This window comes from Anolis carolinensis, chromosome 1 (genome assembly GCF_035594765.1).
Source record: "Anolis carolinensis isolate JA03-04 chromosome 1, rAnoCar3.1.pri, whole genome shotgun sequence".
Lineage (NCBI taxonomy): Eukaryota > Metazoa > Chordata > Lepidosauria > Squamata > Dactyloidae > Anolis > Anolis carolinensis.
Genome location: NC_085841.1, coordinates 278040950 through 278057926, shown reverse-complemented (window position 1 = coordinate 278057926; position 16977 = coordinate 278040950). Strand labels below are relative to the sequence as shown.

General features: G+C 39.4%; 1 protein-coding gene across 5 annotated transcripts in view; it reads left to right on the top strand.

The window, feature by feature from the left end:
• Positions 1 to 16977, top strand: part of syt9 (synaptotagmin 9) — a 102395-nt gene that overhangs the window by 77520 nt on the left and 7898 nt on the right. For all 5 annotated transcript variants that reach the window (XR_506917.3, XM_016995606.2, XM_003224192.4 and 2 more), the window contains 2 exons: positions 10833 to 10953; positions 13293 to 13464. Coding sequence is in view for 4 of the 5 variants with exons in the window: in XM_016995606.2 (XP_016851095.1) it covers positions 10833 to 10953; positions 13293 to 13464 (293 nt within the window). In the remaining variant the exon portion in view is untranslated. The remainder of the gene's footprint in view (positions 1 to 10832; positions 10954 to 13292; positions 13465 to 16977) is intronic.

Below are 16977 nucleotides of genomic sequence, written 5' to 3'. Positions count from 1 at the left end.
ACTATGAATTTTAAAATCATACTCTGTTTATTGTGTTTCAACTCTTGTTTCATGTATTTTAGTATATGTATGTTTAATATATGATTTTATGGTTGTACTTTAAGCATGTTTCAATATATGCTTTTATAAATGTACTAGCTTTGCCTGGCCATGCGTTGCTGTGGCCTATGGGAATCATTTGTTGGCCAGGTGGAATAGCAGTGATAGCCTTGCAGCCTCAAAGCCTGGCCGTTTTCTTCTTATGGGAATCCTTGTTTGGTGAGCTGGAATGCAATGGAATAGGCTTGCTGCTAGGAAGGCTGGGTACTTGTGTTCTAGGGGAATGGTTTTTTTGGGCTGCTAAAATTGCAACGAATAGCCTCACTGCTTCAAAGCCTGGCTGCTTGCTACCTAAGGGAATCTTTGGTTGGTCAGCTTCAATAGTATAGAGTAGTATCACTGCTTCAAAGTCTGGCTGCCTTCTACCAAGGTTAATCCTTTGTTGGTCTGGTCAAATTGCACTGAATAGCCTTGCAGCTTCAATGCCTGGCTGTGTTATAACTATTGGAATCCCTGTTTGGCAAGCTGGAGTAGCACCCTCAATCAAAGAGCCGCTTTGAAGCTTGGCTACTTTCTTTGTAGAGGAATCATTGTTTGGCCAGCTTGAATTGCACTGAATAGTCTGGCCGCTTTCTACATAGGGCATCCTTGCTAGGCCAGGTTGAATGGGATGGAGTAGCCTTGTGGCTTCAAAGCCTGGGGTTTTTTCCCCTAGGGGAAATCTTGGTTGGCAGGTTGAATAGTACTAAATAGCCTTGCTGGTTGAATGTCTGGCCGCTTTCTACCTTGCAAAATCCTTGGTTGGCCAGTTTGAATAGCAATTAATAGTGTCGGTGTGGCAGGTATGAATGCTGCAATTAGCCACCTTGATTAGCTTTTATTGGCCTTGCAGCTTCAAAGCCTGTCTGCTTCCTGCCTGGGGGAATCCTCTGTTGGGAGGGGTTAGCTGGCCCTAATTGTTTCCTTTCTAGAATTCCCAATTTCCCTGTGTAACGGAAAGCATTATTTTATTGGTAAATTTTGCCTATGTTATTTAGTGTTGATTTGGAGATAAAAGTGGGCAGAAGTTAGCTACTGATGATTGGCCATGTGTCACCATGGTAACGTAGCTGCTTCGGTAGAAATGTAACAATTTCTAGGCTAGTGAAGGGGGCGGAGCTAGCTGGAGGAGAAAAGGAGTGGATGTTTTAAAAAGAGTTGAGTTATGTTGAGGTTTCTGGTGAGGGAAACTAGAGAAAAGATGTGTGTGTCTGAGGTTCAGTCATGGTAGTCTCTAGCCGGGTGAGCTAGAGGGAAAAGGATCCTAGTTTAAGTTTGGGACTTCAGTTGGAATACTGGAGGCAAAAGTGACTATTATTAAGTCAGATCTGGGGTTTCTAGTGAGGAAGAACTGAAAAGAAAAGGAATAGGGGAGAGACAAAGTTTCAGTCAAGTGGTTAATGTTGAAGAATGAAAGATATGTTTGATATTGTATATATGTGAAACTGAAGAAGTAAACTATTGACACAAGTTATGATTGTTGGACTGAAGTAACCATAAATAAATAGTTCTCTGTTTCAAATAAAGAAAGTGCTTCTGAGTGGTAAATTGCTTGACTTAGTATCAGTAGAAGATTTGTCTCAAATACTGCCCCTCAGTGACTCATATTGTACATGCACACGTACAGACTCGAGGGTTTATAACTGGCAGTGGCTGGGATCCTGAAAGAAGGATTGCCCCTGCCTGTTTATGAAGAGGACCCTTGCATCTAATGGTGGCAGCGGTGGGATAGAAAGATTCCCCCCTGCCTAAAAGAGTCTTCGTCCCTTGCACCCTGCTTTCAGAGTGTTGCTCTTTATTTACTGTCCTGGTTTTAGAGATTATATTTGGCAATATCCATTTTGCAAATGTGGATACTTAGTATGTACTGAATGACAGAGCTTTCACAAATAATTTGGCATCTGGGATGCTGGGAGGATTTTAATACTCCCATATTGAAAGGGGAAAGAGAAAGTCCTCGTCTTCAGTAAGACTGTTGTTTAAGTGGAACCTCACAGCAGTTCTCCTCTTTGAGGTCTTTGCTCTATTCTAGTAGCTTCCTCAGAAGTGCTACAGGAGTTTCCACTCTTCTCAAGCCTGAATTTTCCCCAACAGATAGTCTTCAGCTTTCTCAATCTTCATATGGCTGTTATGCCCTTACTATCTTTTCCAGATGACAAGATCCTTCCGTTCTTTGTAGTCTTTACTGATTAACTGACTTGCATCTTCCAGATAAAACTGCCTGTTGGTTCTTCTTTGATCAAATCCTCAGCCAGACCCTTAACCAGCCACATTAATTATGCCTAGTATTCCACCAGTCCATCTTAGACTTTTCACATCAATATATTTCCTCAAAATTTTGGCGAGAGAAAATCACTAATCAAGCTTAATCATTTTAGACTCCTCCTTTCAATAGAAGTACCTGGAACTAACCTTTCTAATTTCATTCTCACTGATTGTTACAATTTAATAACCAAACAGCCAAAACAAAAACCACTCTCTTCTGACTGAAAATGCACCCCCCCCTTTTGTTTGGTTAACCTAATCCTTTTTGAACAGAAACATATACACTTTTTCAACATTTCTCTTAACATCTTAGCTGCTTCTTTATAGTCAGTTTCATACTATTTGTTAAGATAACCTGTCTGAATAGTCTGATCACTCTGAGTAGTTCTGCTGTCTCTTTTAAAAAGTCATAATATTCAACCATTTATGTTGATGGAGTCATATATAAGAAAAATTAAAGCATGGTTAATTTTAGTGTCCAATTTTATGTTAACATCTGTATAAAGTTTTCATTGGATTCCCCCTCCCAAAAAAAATCATAATGGGGGGAGGGTTTGTGAAATAGGGAAGCTTTCAAGTGACTGTCCATAGGGTTGACCCACCATCTGATCCTCCTACAGATATTAGTCTCTTTACTTTGCAGCATAGTATGGTCCTGGTGTTCTCAATAAACATGTAGTATGCGGCTATGAACCCAGATAACAAGCACATAGCCGTAATGAAGACTCTGTAACTTTTACCCATAGTATTGCCTAAGATTTCAGAGGTATTACTATTCATGACAGTAAGGAGAGATTCTTTGTTCCAAAAGATTGCATAGGTGTTATTGAAATCAGCTATTATCTGTCTAAAATTCTGCTTATTGTTTCCCGCTTTCATTTTGCCACTCAGTTTAACTACTGTACAAAGTCTTGTATGGTCCAATTTAAATTTATTTCTCAAAAATACAACTATCCTAAAAACACCATTTCTGCAAGAGAATATCCTATTTAGCATTTCAAAGGCAACTGACACATTGTCTCAGGTTGTAAAAACTTCTGAAACAGTGTTAACTTCAAGTCTGCAAGCAGAGATATGAAAACAGGCTTCACTCACTGTCCTTTTAAATACATGAGCACAAGGAAGTGTATTAAATCTGCTGCCAAGAAGATTTCTGCCATAAATGTCTTTGAAGTAGGATTCCAACAAATAGGAAGCTATAAAACAGATTGTGTTTTGAGGGAAATGGAAAATATTTGAAGAAGAGAAATATCCATTATCTACCTTTACCTGGATGGATAGACAGTAGATAGTAGGGCTGTGCAAAACGTATCAGTGTCGCATGTTGGATCTATTTCATAAGATTCATGCATACGACTCGATATTAAGAAACGTGGACAGTGCTCATGCCAGAAACTTAAGAATCAAAAATCTCACCCAGTACTTTTGCATAAGTTGCATAAGCTTCATAACTCTCTCTGTGACACAGTTTTAAATTCCAGAGCAATCAAATTGTACTGAGAGGTGAAGCCAATCTTGGTATGCCTCTCAGTCTTTCAGAGCTTTGGCGGGGGGGGGGGGGGGAGTGGAGCTGGGGCATTCCCCTTTAAATGAAGGAGCTCCACGAGGCTGCCTCAATTGGAAGATGGGAGAGGAGAGCAAGAAAGAGAGCAGAACAGCAGGCTAAGCTAAGCTAAGCACTGAGTAAGCTAGGCTACTGTCCTGTTGTGCTCCAGAAACAGCCTTAAAACACAAGCAAAAGTAACCAAAAATCTTTACTTCAGGAAAATAGCAGTAAAGGAAACAGAAGGTTAAAGTTCAAAAGCAATGCAAGGTCTTACAGCAGACATGATACAAGAGTCTTTGGCAACAAGTCTTCACAGCAGACAGGAATAAGAGTCTTTGGTAAAAAGGCTTACAGTATACAGGAACAAGAGTCTGTGGCAAGAAGTCTTTTGCAAAGCCAACATTGGAGCTGTAGCATGTAACACAAACACACCAAGTAGGTCAGTTGCTGCCAGCACTGACTACTGGCTTTGGTGCTAATTTATAGCCCTGAGCTCCCAGCACAGATGTTCCTAGGGCAAGATCTGATTGATCAGCACTTTTGCTATGATTCTAGCTGACCTTTTCTTTTCTTCTTTCGTCCTTTGCCATTCTAAAAATATAGGGACTTGTAGTATGTCTTTTTCGCCTTAGTCCACAACAGCTACATTGAGAGAGGCTAGGAGGACTGAGTGACTGACTGCTATTAGGAGAAATCCAGACTGCTGGAAGTCTTCTATATTTATTTTATTTTGCTTCTATAATTTAATTTAATTTTGCTTCTGCTAAGGAGTGACTGCTGGGAGCTGTTTTTTCCCCAAAACCATTTTGTGGGTGGGAAACTCTTCTCAGTTATTGCATCATGATACTGCATCAGTGCTGGAGTGACTGGAACAACAGTCCCAAAGCTTTAGTTTTCCAAAACCATTCTGTATTTAGGAAACCTAGTTCAAGTACAATACAACAGTTTAAAGAAAATAAATCTCTTCTCTCTGTTACTGAATCTGCAAAGAGTGTGAAACTGCAACTGAAGTAGTACCAAAATTAAACTAGTAAATCCTAGTACTATAAGTTTTGGCTTTAAAAAACCGATAATTTTAAAATTCCCCTAAAATCGGTAAATGTTTGAATCTTTCTGAAACTTGGGGAAATGATTCCCTGGCTATGTTGCGTCATTGTAGAAAAAAATCAGGGAGATAGCTCTTGTGGATTTTTTTTTCAAAAGGTTGTTTGTAAAAACTTTTTTAAATCCCAGAAAATCAGTGGATGAGTGACATGTTCTAAAAGGTGGGGTGGGGATGGGGTAACAGTAGTAAATGTGTTCTACAATTGTAGCATGTTTCATCTCGATAGCTCTAAAATGAGAAAGGAGCCCAGAAACTTCTCCACTTACGCAATTACATAATGAAATAGTAACTAAAATTTTGTTACATCATAATAATCATAATACGAATCCCTTACGATATTTTAGAAACACTTTAGAAACAATTCGCTCCCCGCTCCAATTTAGTAATGAGTGTTGATTTTTTTCCCCCGTTGATTGCACACCCCTAGTAGATAAATCTATTACTAATGCGTTCATGAAGAAAATCCAGAGATTTGAATGGGTAGTTGCTGAAAAGACCTAAACTCAAGACCTTTTGACTATATGGTTTCTTTAGCTTCCATGGTTTTTCATACTTTTAACATTTCATGGTTGAAAATTTAGACACATGAGGCCAAAAAAACCAGATGGTAGAAGTTATTAGTGAGAAAGAACACTTTTAATCTGTATTTTAACTTTTAATTTTTAATGTTGTATCCTGCCTCGAGCCACAGGAAGAGGATGGCAATTCAATTATTATTATTACAGTAGTCTCACTTATCCAAGCTAAACAGGCCGGCAGAACCTTGGATAAGCGAATATCTTGGATAATAAGGAGGGATTAAGGAAAAGCCTATTAAACATCAAATTAGGTTATGATTTTACAAATTAAACACCAAAACATCATGTTATACAATAAATTTGACACCTTGGATAAGCGAGTCTTGGATAAGTGAGACTCTACTGTATTATTATTATTATTATTATTATTATTATTATTATTATTATTATTATGTACTAGAGCCTGCAGCAATTTGCTTTTGCCTGATCCTACTGCAGGATTAATCAGGACTGTCCCTCCCAAATTGGGACAGCTAAAGAGTATGGAAGACATAAGTACTTTCCCAAAGGCTTCCATCATGAAAGCTGAGACAAAAGAATCTATTTAACAGTTCTGCAATCTTCCTCCCTTCTTCAAATCATTTTTCCCTTCCAAAAGGCTCATTATCTCTCTTCTGTTGATAAAGTGTTGGATTCAGAATTGCATTTGTGAAGAGGTCCATGATTGAAGGTTTTCATTGGAGGACGTATGGACATTATAGAGACTATAGAGATTCTCTTATTGCCTTGCTTTATCTACCTTATTTTCCATCCCATATCATGTTTTGCTGGTGTTTGCAGTCTTTTAAAAATATTATTTAGACAAGACTTTTCTAAAGGTGGTATGGGCAATTTGCAGCTCTCCAGATGCAGCTGGACTGAAACTCTTACCAACCTTCACCACAACCAGCATGAGGTAGGATTGATAAGTGCTGTCATCCAAAGACATCTTTCTGCGGCTGTCATAAAAGAAAATCTCTTGCTCTTTAATGCTTTCCTTGACACTACTAGTGACAATAGAATCACCTATTTTTTTCTAATCTGTGGCACATATTTTAACAGCAGTTTGCTTCGGCCTGAGTTTACTGGGAAGGGTAAGATTCAACCCCCATATTTCCATGACTTGCTGCTGAGTTAATTGAGTGCAAACTACTTTTGCACTTTGAACTCAATTTCCAGTAACTGAGATAAACTGAAGACAAAAGTGAGAAGAGAAAAAAACGTAAACATTTTAAAACAGCTGAAAAAGTGGGATGACAAAAGGTTAATTAGGACTGTCTCTGCTAAATTGGGACAGTTTCTTTAAACCCAGCACTCTGCCACCACCAGAAAAATTGTTATATTCTCCCCTATAAACCCATAATCACTAGGTATGGACCCTTAGTGTTTAGCAAAGGTTTTAAGGCTGAGTCTGCCCCTTTCTGGCTCCTTCCACTTTTTGTGTGATTGGAAGATAGCATAAAGGCAAAAACACTTTGATTATGCCCAGGGCACATGTACAATTCTAACGTATGTAGGATGGTAGCCGATTTGAAAGGGTACTCCAACTTGGTTGCACCCATTGTGAAAATGGGCTTTTAACAATTTAATTGGAGATGTGTGCATTCGTGCACACAGTAAATTATTAAGCTGCCATCACTATTTTATTAACACTACTGCAAATCATTAACAGTTTGGACGACTTAACTATATTTCAGTTGTTTTTCAGTGCTTCCGAAGAACTCACCGCATGTTGTAAGCTCTTTCAAATTCTGTGCTGTAAAGTAGCTTTAGGCCATATGAAAAGGGTGACTTATGAGAATTGCTGATATTTCTCAAACAAGAAATTCCTTTGTCTATCAGTTTTAGTAAAGTATGCTGGGAGCAATCATAGATTTAAGTTGTGCATATCAAAACCACTGGGTAAGTCTCTAAGGACACTGCTGCAGCTTCAGATTGATTTGTAAAACTGACTTTTGAGCATAGGTGCACCACATGTTTTTTGAGCTGACCACATATTGCCTGCGGAATAATTTATATTGTATTGTACAACTGAAATATTTCTTAGTTCCTGTGTGTATCAGAAATGAATTAAGTTTTATAGATTTTCAAGATTTTTAAGTGACTTGGATTTGTTTTTCACTTTTGCCCTTTTAAAATATATTTATCTAGAATGTTTGTATTTATGTACAGTAGAGTCTCACTTATCCAACATAAACGGGCCGGCAAATGTTGAATAAGCGAATGTGTTGGATAATAAGGAGGCATTAAGGAAAAGCTTATTAAACATCAAATTAGGTTATAATTTTACAAATGAAACACCAAAACATCATGTTAGACAACAAATTTGGCAGAAAAAGTAGTTCAATATGCAGTAATGCTATGTAGTAATTACTGTATTTATGAATTTAGCACCAAAATATCACGATATATTGAAAACATTGACTACAAAAATGCATTGGATAATCCAGAGCGTTGGATAAGTGAGTGTTGGATAAATAAGACTCTACTATATTTAATTTTCACTCACTATGTAGCTAGGCTTTCCTTGGGCATGAGTTGTTCATGTTTTCTTGGATTCATTAAACTGTTGTAACAGAAAGACACTATAGCATCCAAGCTCTGTGGTTCCGTTCTCTGGGGCCAAGACAGCGGTTTCCATGGCTGAGTAGGAATTTGAATCGGAGTCTCCAGTCCTAGTCCAACACTCAGACCACGCAGTCCAACACGCTTGCTCTCATTAGCATTACCAAACTGGTCCCTTTTCAAGTTCATATTTGCTGAGGCAATTCTAGCAAAATCCTACATGTTTACAGAATCTCAGTGAATTGTAATTATTCCCAGGATTGCGGGGATTTCAGAAATAAAAGGCTGCATTACTAAGTATACCAGTTTTTTTGTAGTATATTTTATGCCCTTACCTTTTCTTCATTCATAATATTAACTTGAAACTGATTGCATAAGGCTGGCTTTCATCTGTAATAAATATGATTTTTTCCAGGTAAATTTGCTTGAAACATTAATAACAACTCTGTTTTACTTTAACTCATTATTCCAATTAGATGCAAAATGTCATGGACTTTTCTTGTCTCAAGTTCACATGTTAAGATGATTACAGAAATATAATAATACACTTCAATAATAATAATAATAATAATAATAATAATAATAATAATAATAATAATACACTATATTCTGCCCTTCTCCCCTGGGGGACTCAGAGAATATTATAGCAATTACATACATAGGCAAACATTTGATGCCTTTGCAATCACATTAGACACACAATCACAAACAAAGGCAAGGCTTCTCATTACATTTCTGGGTTTTGGAGGTGGGGCTCATCTCTGGCTCTGGGAGGTGCTTTTCTCCATTTTCAAGCTGTCACGATAGACCACTGCAACTCTACCTCCCCACCACCCAGGCCTTGCCTGCTGCTGCACAGAGAATCCTGGTGGATGGAGCTGAGAGAGATTTACCCCACCCCAGTCTCATCCAGCCAGGTCTCTGTGATACAAACCAAGTCAGCACACTCATCCAGAATCAAGTCCTGGGTGGCAGTTGTTTTTCCATTTACTGGCCTGGCATTCAATCTGCAGAGAGCCAGTCTTCTGCACCAGGAGCTGAAGTCAGAGTCAACCCACAGCAAGCAAACATTCTTTTTCCTTCCAAGCTCCCTGCTTATATTCCTTCTGGTTCTTCTGGATAGTGCTGTGTGTCTTTATCCACTCTATGGTCTTGATGCTACTTATATACAATAAGGTCCATTCAGTATCTTTATTTTTGTATTTTTATATGTATTAAAAACAATTGAACATGACATGTCTCGTAACTGTCTTGAAGAGATTGAACAATATTTTATTAATTTGCTTGAGTCATTTAATTCATAATAGCATGGGAAGTTGAATCCCAGAAAACATGCATGTTTTGTTTTGTTTCATTGTTTTGTTTCAGATTTGTTTTGTCATAGAACAAAAGCCCCAAATAGAGTTCTGCTTTAGTGCATTTATTTTAAAAAACCAATAAAACAAATATTTTGATTGTTGATCCCATGTCAATTTAATTATACCTAGAGAAGTAATAATAATAACACTTTATTTATATTCCGTCCTTCTCCCCGAAGGGACTCAGAGCAGATTACAGTATATAAACAGACACAAGCAAACATTCAATGCTTTGTTACAATGAAATACAATGAGACACAAATGCACAGGCAAAGGCTTCTTTCATTTCCGGCTCTGGGGGCGGTGTTCATCTCTGGCTCTGGGGGAGGTGTTCTTCATTCCCAAGCCAAGGAGCCTGCGTTGTTACCTCCTTGTCATGTGGCCAGACTGCTTGGAGTGTCTTTTTGCCTTTTTTGTTGCGGTTTGTGTATCCGTGCAGGCCATGGAACAGACCAGAAGAAAACTTAATCCAAAAGAAATTGAGCAACACAAAATAGATGAATGAAGAACTTTAAAAAATTTACTCTTGAGTATCAGAGTCCCAAAATATGAATACAGCAACTTCAACATAAACACAGTCTTCCTGTAGACACTTTCACATAGTCCTTTGCATAGTCATATGCTGTCCATCACAGGAGTATATCTTCTTTCTTGACTAGAGAAGGCAACACTTGCAGTTTCAAAATGGGCTGCAAGTCAAGAGCTTCCACCCTGGAGCAAACCTTCAGTAAGCTCAGTGTTACATTCTAAACACTCTGAAATTATACCCTTAGGGAGTGTCCAAGTTAGCCTTAATTAGTCCAATTACACAACCTGAGAATTGTGATTAATCAAGGTATGTTTTTTTCTTTCAACACATACATATTAGTGATCGTGTAGGAACTTAACCCATGTACCTTAATATTTTTCCCACCAAAGCAGTACCTATTTATCTATTCACATTTGCATATTTTGAACTGCAAGGTTAGCAGGAGCTAGGGTTAACAGTGGGGGCTCACCCTGTCCCATGGATTCAAACTGCCAACCTTCAGGTCGGAAGTTCAGCAGCACAAGGGTTTAACCTATTGCGCCACCGCGGTTTCTAAATAGCACATAGAAACTTATTTCCACAACAATTACCTTGACACAAATTATGTAAAACAGACAAGTGAGATACTTGAATATAATTTCAACAGTTATGACTACAGCAGACTATGTTAATCTTTAGTTTCATACTTACTTGTGTCATGTAACCCTTACAGTCATATTTTTAATGTGTTTTGATTACTTTTATGTCCTACGAAGGCAGAAAATGGGGATAATTTGACCTCTGGAGAGAAGCATTTTTAATATTATCTAAAATATATTTTATTTTGTAGGACAAAGTGGATCTTGGTGAGTTGATGTTTTCACTTTGCTATCTTCCAACTGCTGGTAGACTAACCATTACTATAATAAAAGCAAGAAATTTAAAGGCCATGGATATAACAGGAGCATCAGGTAGGGATTTCTTATTCCTATTTTCAAGGTACCCTCCTTTTATAAATGTTTTGGTTTTGTGTGCCTTCAATTTTCTGATTTATGGCAACCCTAATGCAGTTATTGGTAATTTCAAAAATATCTAGGAGGAATCAGTGTTATTTTCAAACTGAAGTGATCATGAAAGATGTTGACTGCTTAAGTTGTTTTACTGTGTTTGTGAATGTTTGTATTTGTGTATTTAATGTTTGAAATATTTTCGTCTGTTGTATTTAGCCTCAATGTCCTGGCATGCTGAAGTGTGATTAAAAAATAATTTAAATAAACAAAGGATCCTTGTGATCACAAGACATGAGGGGACACTGTTAATTATTTTTGCTTCATTTATATTCTGCAAAAGTACTCTAAGTAGCATATGTACTTCTTGGCCCCTTATGATCATTGTATCAACCATATGAAGTAGCTAAGACTGAGAGAAAAGACGGCTGAATAGGGAATTAAGACTGTGTATTAGGGCAAAATTATATTCACACTGCATCACACTAGGTTTCTGGTTGCAAAACTGCAGCTTAGTTTCACTGCTCCTTTCAAGGCACTGAACAAGGTGTTAAATGTCTATAAAGAAGTAATAAGTACATTGTGTCACAAAAGAAAGATGTTCCAAAGATATCTTGTATGTGTAAAGCTTGAATATTTAACATGTTTTGCTCCTAGAATATCTGCTTCAAGTGGGTCGAATCTCTTTTTTCTTTCCCCAAGAAGGGAAGAAATCAATCAGAGAGGGCAACCAGTGGCTTGACCTAGATTGGCACAAACAGAAATAGTTCTGATATACCTTGGAGATGCAGTCACATTCTAGGCATCTCTTTGGAATTTGATGAGCCACAAATATTAGTATTGTGGGAAGGAATGTTTATCCAGTACCCAAAATACACAGGACTAGAAGTTTTTCATAATTCTTTTCAGATTTTGGAATATCCATATTTCCATTTACATAATGAATGAGGCATCAGGGGTAAGAGAGCTAGTCACATTTGAGTTTTCCTAAAGGAGCCTTGATGGGGGAAAGAGAACAAAGAGAAGAGGAAAAGACTACTTATACAAGGACCCTGTAATAGGTAGCTGCCACAGTGCTTCCTCCTGTCAGCACATTTTCTACCCCATTATACCATTAGTAAAGTAGCTAGGAAGATCCTCTTCCAGGTATTTCTCTCTCGGCTGGAATCAAAAGGTGGCCAATGGACTCATTCTATGTTCACCATTATGGCTGTTTGAAGAATGCCCATCCAGCCACATGCCATCATCATTCACTGTGGGTGCAGATAGCTTCTATATACAGGACTTTGTGTAAGCAGAGTCCTCCCCCTACTTCCCCCTTTCCTTTCACTTGAGAAAATACTAAGGAGGCACTGGGTGTGTGACTACTCCTCTTTTGTCAAAGGCAGAAGTAGGTAACCAGCAACAAAACATTTCAATTTGAATTCCCAGGTATATTGCCTGAAGTCTTCAGGATGAATTCTCCTTATCCACCCTGAATCCCCTCAGGGAAAGACGATGCAATATAAATACTATTATTATTATTATTATTATTATTATTATTATTATTATTATTATTATTATTATTATTGACATAAAGACATAGTATGACACAGCAAACAAGATAGATATGCTGGATTTCATATTACAAAATCACAAGTTGAACACTTCCCAAGCATTTAGGACTGTGTGATGTATTTTCAGATGATGTGCGCACATCCCAGTAAGGTGGCCTTTTGCAGTTGACAGATCGTAATTTTGTCAATGTTTATTGTTTCCAAATGCCGTCTGAGAGGTATCACCATAGGTGATTATATATTGTGTGAGAGCATCTGTGGCTCCTTAATTCTGGAATGCACTCTCCCATTGGGACCAACACTGGCATCATTCCAGTTCCAAGCAAAAACATAAGTTTTTATTTTAAAATGATTTTATTCATACTGGACTTACATTTTTAAATTGACCTGTCTTGGCTTGTTAAATTGTTTAATAGGCTTATAGTCTACTTAAATCATTTTACTGTTTATATTTGTTAAGCAGATATGATTATACACATGCCTACAGCTGAATGATATAGGGCAGGATAGCATAAAATTAATAGATTAATATACAGGAATAGGGGAAAGCTGTAATCATGGTATCCGTCATGCATGGTGGCAGAAAAGTTTAAAGGCTAAGCATTATTCTGTAATGTATCACCACTACAGATGAGGAAGATTATAAATAAAATGTAGATAAGCAAAGATAGATGGAAATGTCTATAATTTTTGCCTCAATATTTTGATAGAAGCTATATTGCGTTTGTTTATTTGCCCTTCATACAGATCCCTATGTGAAGGTCTCACTAATGTGTGAAGGGAGGCGACTGAAGAAGAGGAAGACTTCCACCAAGAGGAATACCCTCAATCCTGTTTACAATGAAGCCATAGTCTTTGATGTCCCTCCAGAAAACATTGATCAAACTAGCCTGTCTATAGCTGTTATGGATTATGACCGGTGAGATACTGGAGATCTATTAAGAATGAAGAGATTATATTTTGAGTGGCAATACAATTAACCCTCAATATCTGTGGGTTTGGGATTCGTGGATGTGTTTATTCATGGGTTTGCTACCTACTGTTGGACAGCAAAGGGGGTACAAAAAAGGAAAGGAGAAAGATGCATGAGAGAGAGCAATTGCAGACAAGTCTTGCTGTCTCTCAACCTTTCCTAAAGCCATGGGAGGAAGGAGAACAGCAGTGAGTCCCTTTGTCAACCAGCTCTGTTAGCCAGCTCATACCTAGGCTTCCAGAGTTGGTTGGCAAAGAGGATTCCCAAAGAGGAGGAGGAATAGTGAGTCCCAAACAAACATACACACCACTGACTTGACTAAGTCGAAACAATTTTGCTGGATTTCACACTGCCACAATCAGCCTTGGACAGGAGAAAAAATACTGAAAGCATTCACAGCTAGGAAGTAAGCAGCACCCTTAACATCAAATTCCATGTTGAGGCAATACCTTCATTCGCCCAACCAAAAGTCACAAAAAATCTGTGCAAACTTTTGAACAAATGTGAATATTCATTTGAGTATCCCTTATCTAAAATGCTTGAGACCAGAAGTATTTTAGATTTTTTTCCAGGCTTTGGAATACCTGTATTTTCATATTCATACATAGTGAGCTATCTTGGAGATGGGGCCCAGATTTAAATGTGAAATTTACTTATGTTCCATATACAGTACATGTTATACGCATAGCCTAAAGGTAATTTTAATAATATTGTGCATTAAAAGTTTGGTGTACATTGAACCATTTGAAAGCAAAGGGTCACTATCTCAGCCAACCATATGGACTAATATGTACTTTAGAATATTTTGGGTTTTGGAATTACAGATAAGGGAATCTCAACATGTATATTCAACATGGAAGTATTACTTTGGTGGCCTGTATTTGAACTGATTTGTTTGAGACAATTTATATGATGTGAGCTAGTCTGTACACCCTCTCTTACTTGCTGAGGGCAGCATGAAGACTATGAGACTATAACATACTCTGTGTGGTGCTTTCACCCACTCCACAGTTTCCCTTGCACACATTTTTTTAAAAAAAAAATGATGAAGAAACTTTTGTTTTCAAAAACTTGCATAAACATGTTGTGCCTTTTGATTAGCCTAATAAAGCTATTGCCACAAGATGAATATTAGAATTTGTCATATGGTCAGTCAAATTACTCCTGCATTTGAATGGACTTAATATTGATTGAATCTGATTCCTGCTTCATATGTCTCAATAAGCCACAGACAGAAGGTTCATGGTTTGCAACCTGAACCTATAGGAATAGCCAAGCAGGAGTGATTGAGAAGCATGCATCAGCAGTCTGATACAGCTAGCTACTAGGCCTGCGCAATCAATGACAAAAATGTTTAAATACTCATTACAAAATTAGGAGGCACTGGTGAGTTTTTAATGTGTTTCTAAAATATCATAAGTGTCTGTTTCATTAATATACCGATAGTAACAAATTATTTGTTATTTTGTTAAGTACAGTATTATTATTATTATTATTATTATTATTAAACTTTATTTGTACCCCGCTAGCATCTCCCGAAGGACTCGATGCGGCTTACAAAGGCCAAGGCCTCAAAACACAATATAACAATACAAACAAAGGCAAATTAAAAGAATTAAAACAGTATAAACCACAAGCAATAACAATACGCTAAAATGCAATAGAACTGGGCCGGGCCAGAGTAATGGGTACAAGATTAAAAGTGCTGATGTGACAGGTGATATATAAGGCTTATAGGGCAAGTGCAGAGTGCGATATGCGATCTTAATTCTAATAAAGTGCTTATGGGACTTGGTATTGGAGATTTCCTATTAATCTGGGAAGGCACATTGGAACAGCCAGGTCTTCAAGTTCTTTCTGAAGACTGCCAATGTAGGGGCCTGTCTGAGATCCTTGGGGAGGGTGTTCCAGAGTCGGGGGGCCACCACAGAGAAGGCCCTGTCTCGTGTCCCCACCAACCGCGCTTGCGACGTAGGCGGGATCACGAGCAGGGCCTCTCCAGATGACCGAAGTGAACGCGTGGGTTCGAAGACAGAGATGCGGTCACGGAGGTAGGATGGTCCCAAACCGTTCAGGGCTTTGTAGGTAAGCACCTGCACCTTAAATTGGGCTCAGAAAATAAATGGCAGCCAGTGGAGCTCCTTGAACAGGAGGGTTGACCTCTCTCTGTAAGGGGCCCCAGTTAACATCCTGGCTGCCGCTCATTGGACCAGTTGGAACTTCCGAGCCATTTTCAAGGGCAGCCCCACGTAGAGCGCATTACAGTAGTCCAGTCTGGAGGTGACCAAGGCATGGACCACCCCAGCCAGATCAGCCTTCGCGAGGTACGGTCGCAGTTGGCGCACGAGTCTCAATTGTGCGAAGGCCCTCCCAGACACCGCCGCCGCCTGGGCCTCGAGCGTAAGCGATGAATCCAGGAGGCCTCCCAAACTGCAGACCTGTGGCTTCAGGGGGAGTGTAACCCCGTCCAGCACAGGTTGCCACCCTATACCCCGTTCAGGTTTACGATCGACCAGGAGGACCTCTGTCTTGTCGGGATTGATCTTCAGCTTGTTCCTCCTCATCCAGATAGACACAGCGGCCAGGCACTCATCCAGCACCTGAGAGGCGTCCTTGGAATTAGGTGGAAAGGAGTAGTAGAGTTGTGCGTCATCTGCATAGAGCTGACACCCAACTCCAAAACTCCGGATGACCTCTCCCAGCGGTTTCATGTAGATGTTAAAGAGCATGGGAGACAGAGTAGAACCTTGCGGGACCCCACAGCTCAAAGGCCAGGGGTCCGAGCAGGCGTCTCCCAGCTTCACCATCTGGGATCGACCCTCCAGGAAGGATCGGAGCCACGACAAAACCGTGCCCCCGAGACCCATCCCAGAGAGTCGTCCCAGAAGGATACCATGATCGATGGTATCGAAAGCCGCTGAGATGTCCAAGAGAACCAACAGGGTCACACTCCCCCTGTCCAGCTCTCTACGGAGGTCATCCACCAAGGCGACCAAGGCTGTCTCGGTGCCGTAACCAGGCCTGAAACCAGACTGTGACTGATCTAGGTAGTTGATGTCATCTAGAAAGCCCTGGAGCTGGGAGGCAACCACCCGCTCCAGCACCTTACCCAAGAAAGGGAGGTTGGAGATTGGTCTGAAATTGTTCAGCACCATGGAGTCAAGGGAAACCTTTTTAAGGAGTGGACGAACCATGGCTTGTTTCAGATAAGATGGAAAAAACCCCTGCTCCAACGATGCATTAATGATCAACACAAACCAATCAACCAGCCCCTCCCTGGCCGATTTAATTAGCCAAGACGGGCAAGGGTCCAGAGCCGACGTGGTCGCCCTCACAGCCCCAAGGACCTCCACCACGTTCTCAGGAAGAACAAGCCTAAAAGAATCCCACAAAATTGGACAAGCAGATGCCTCAATCACCTCCCCTGGCACTGTGGTGGAATTGGAGTCGAGCTCAAGG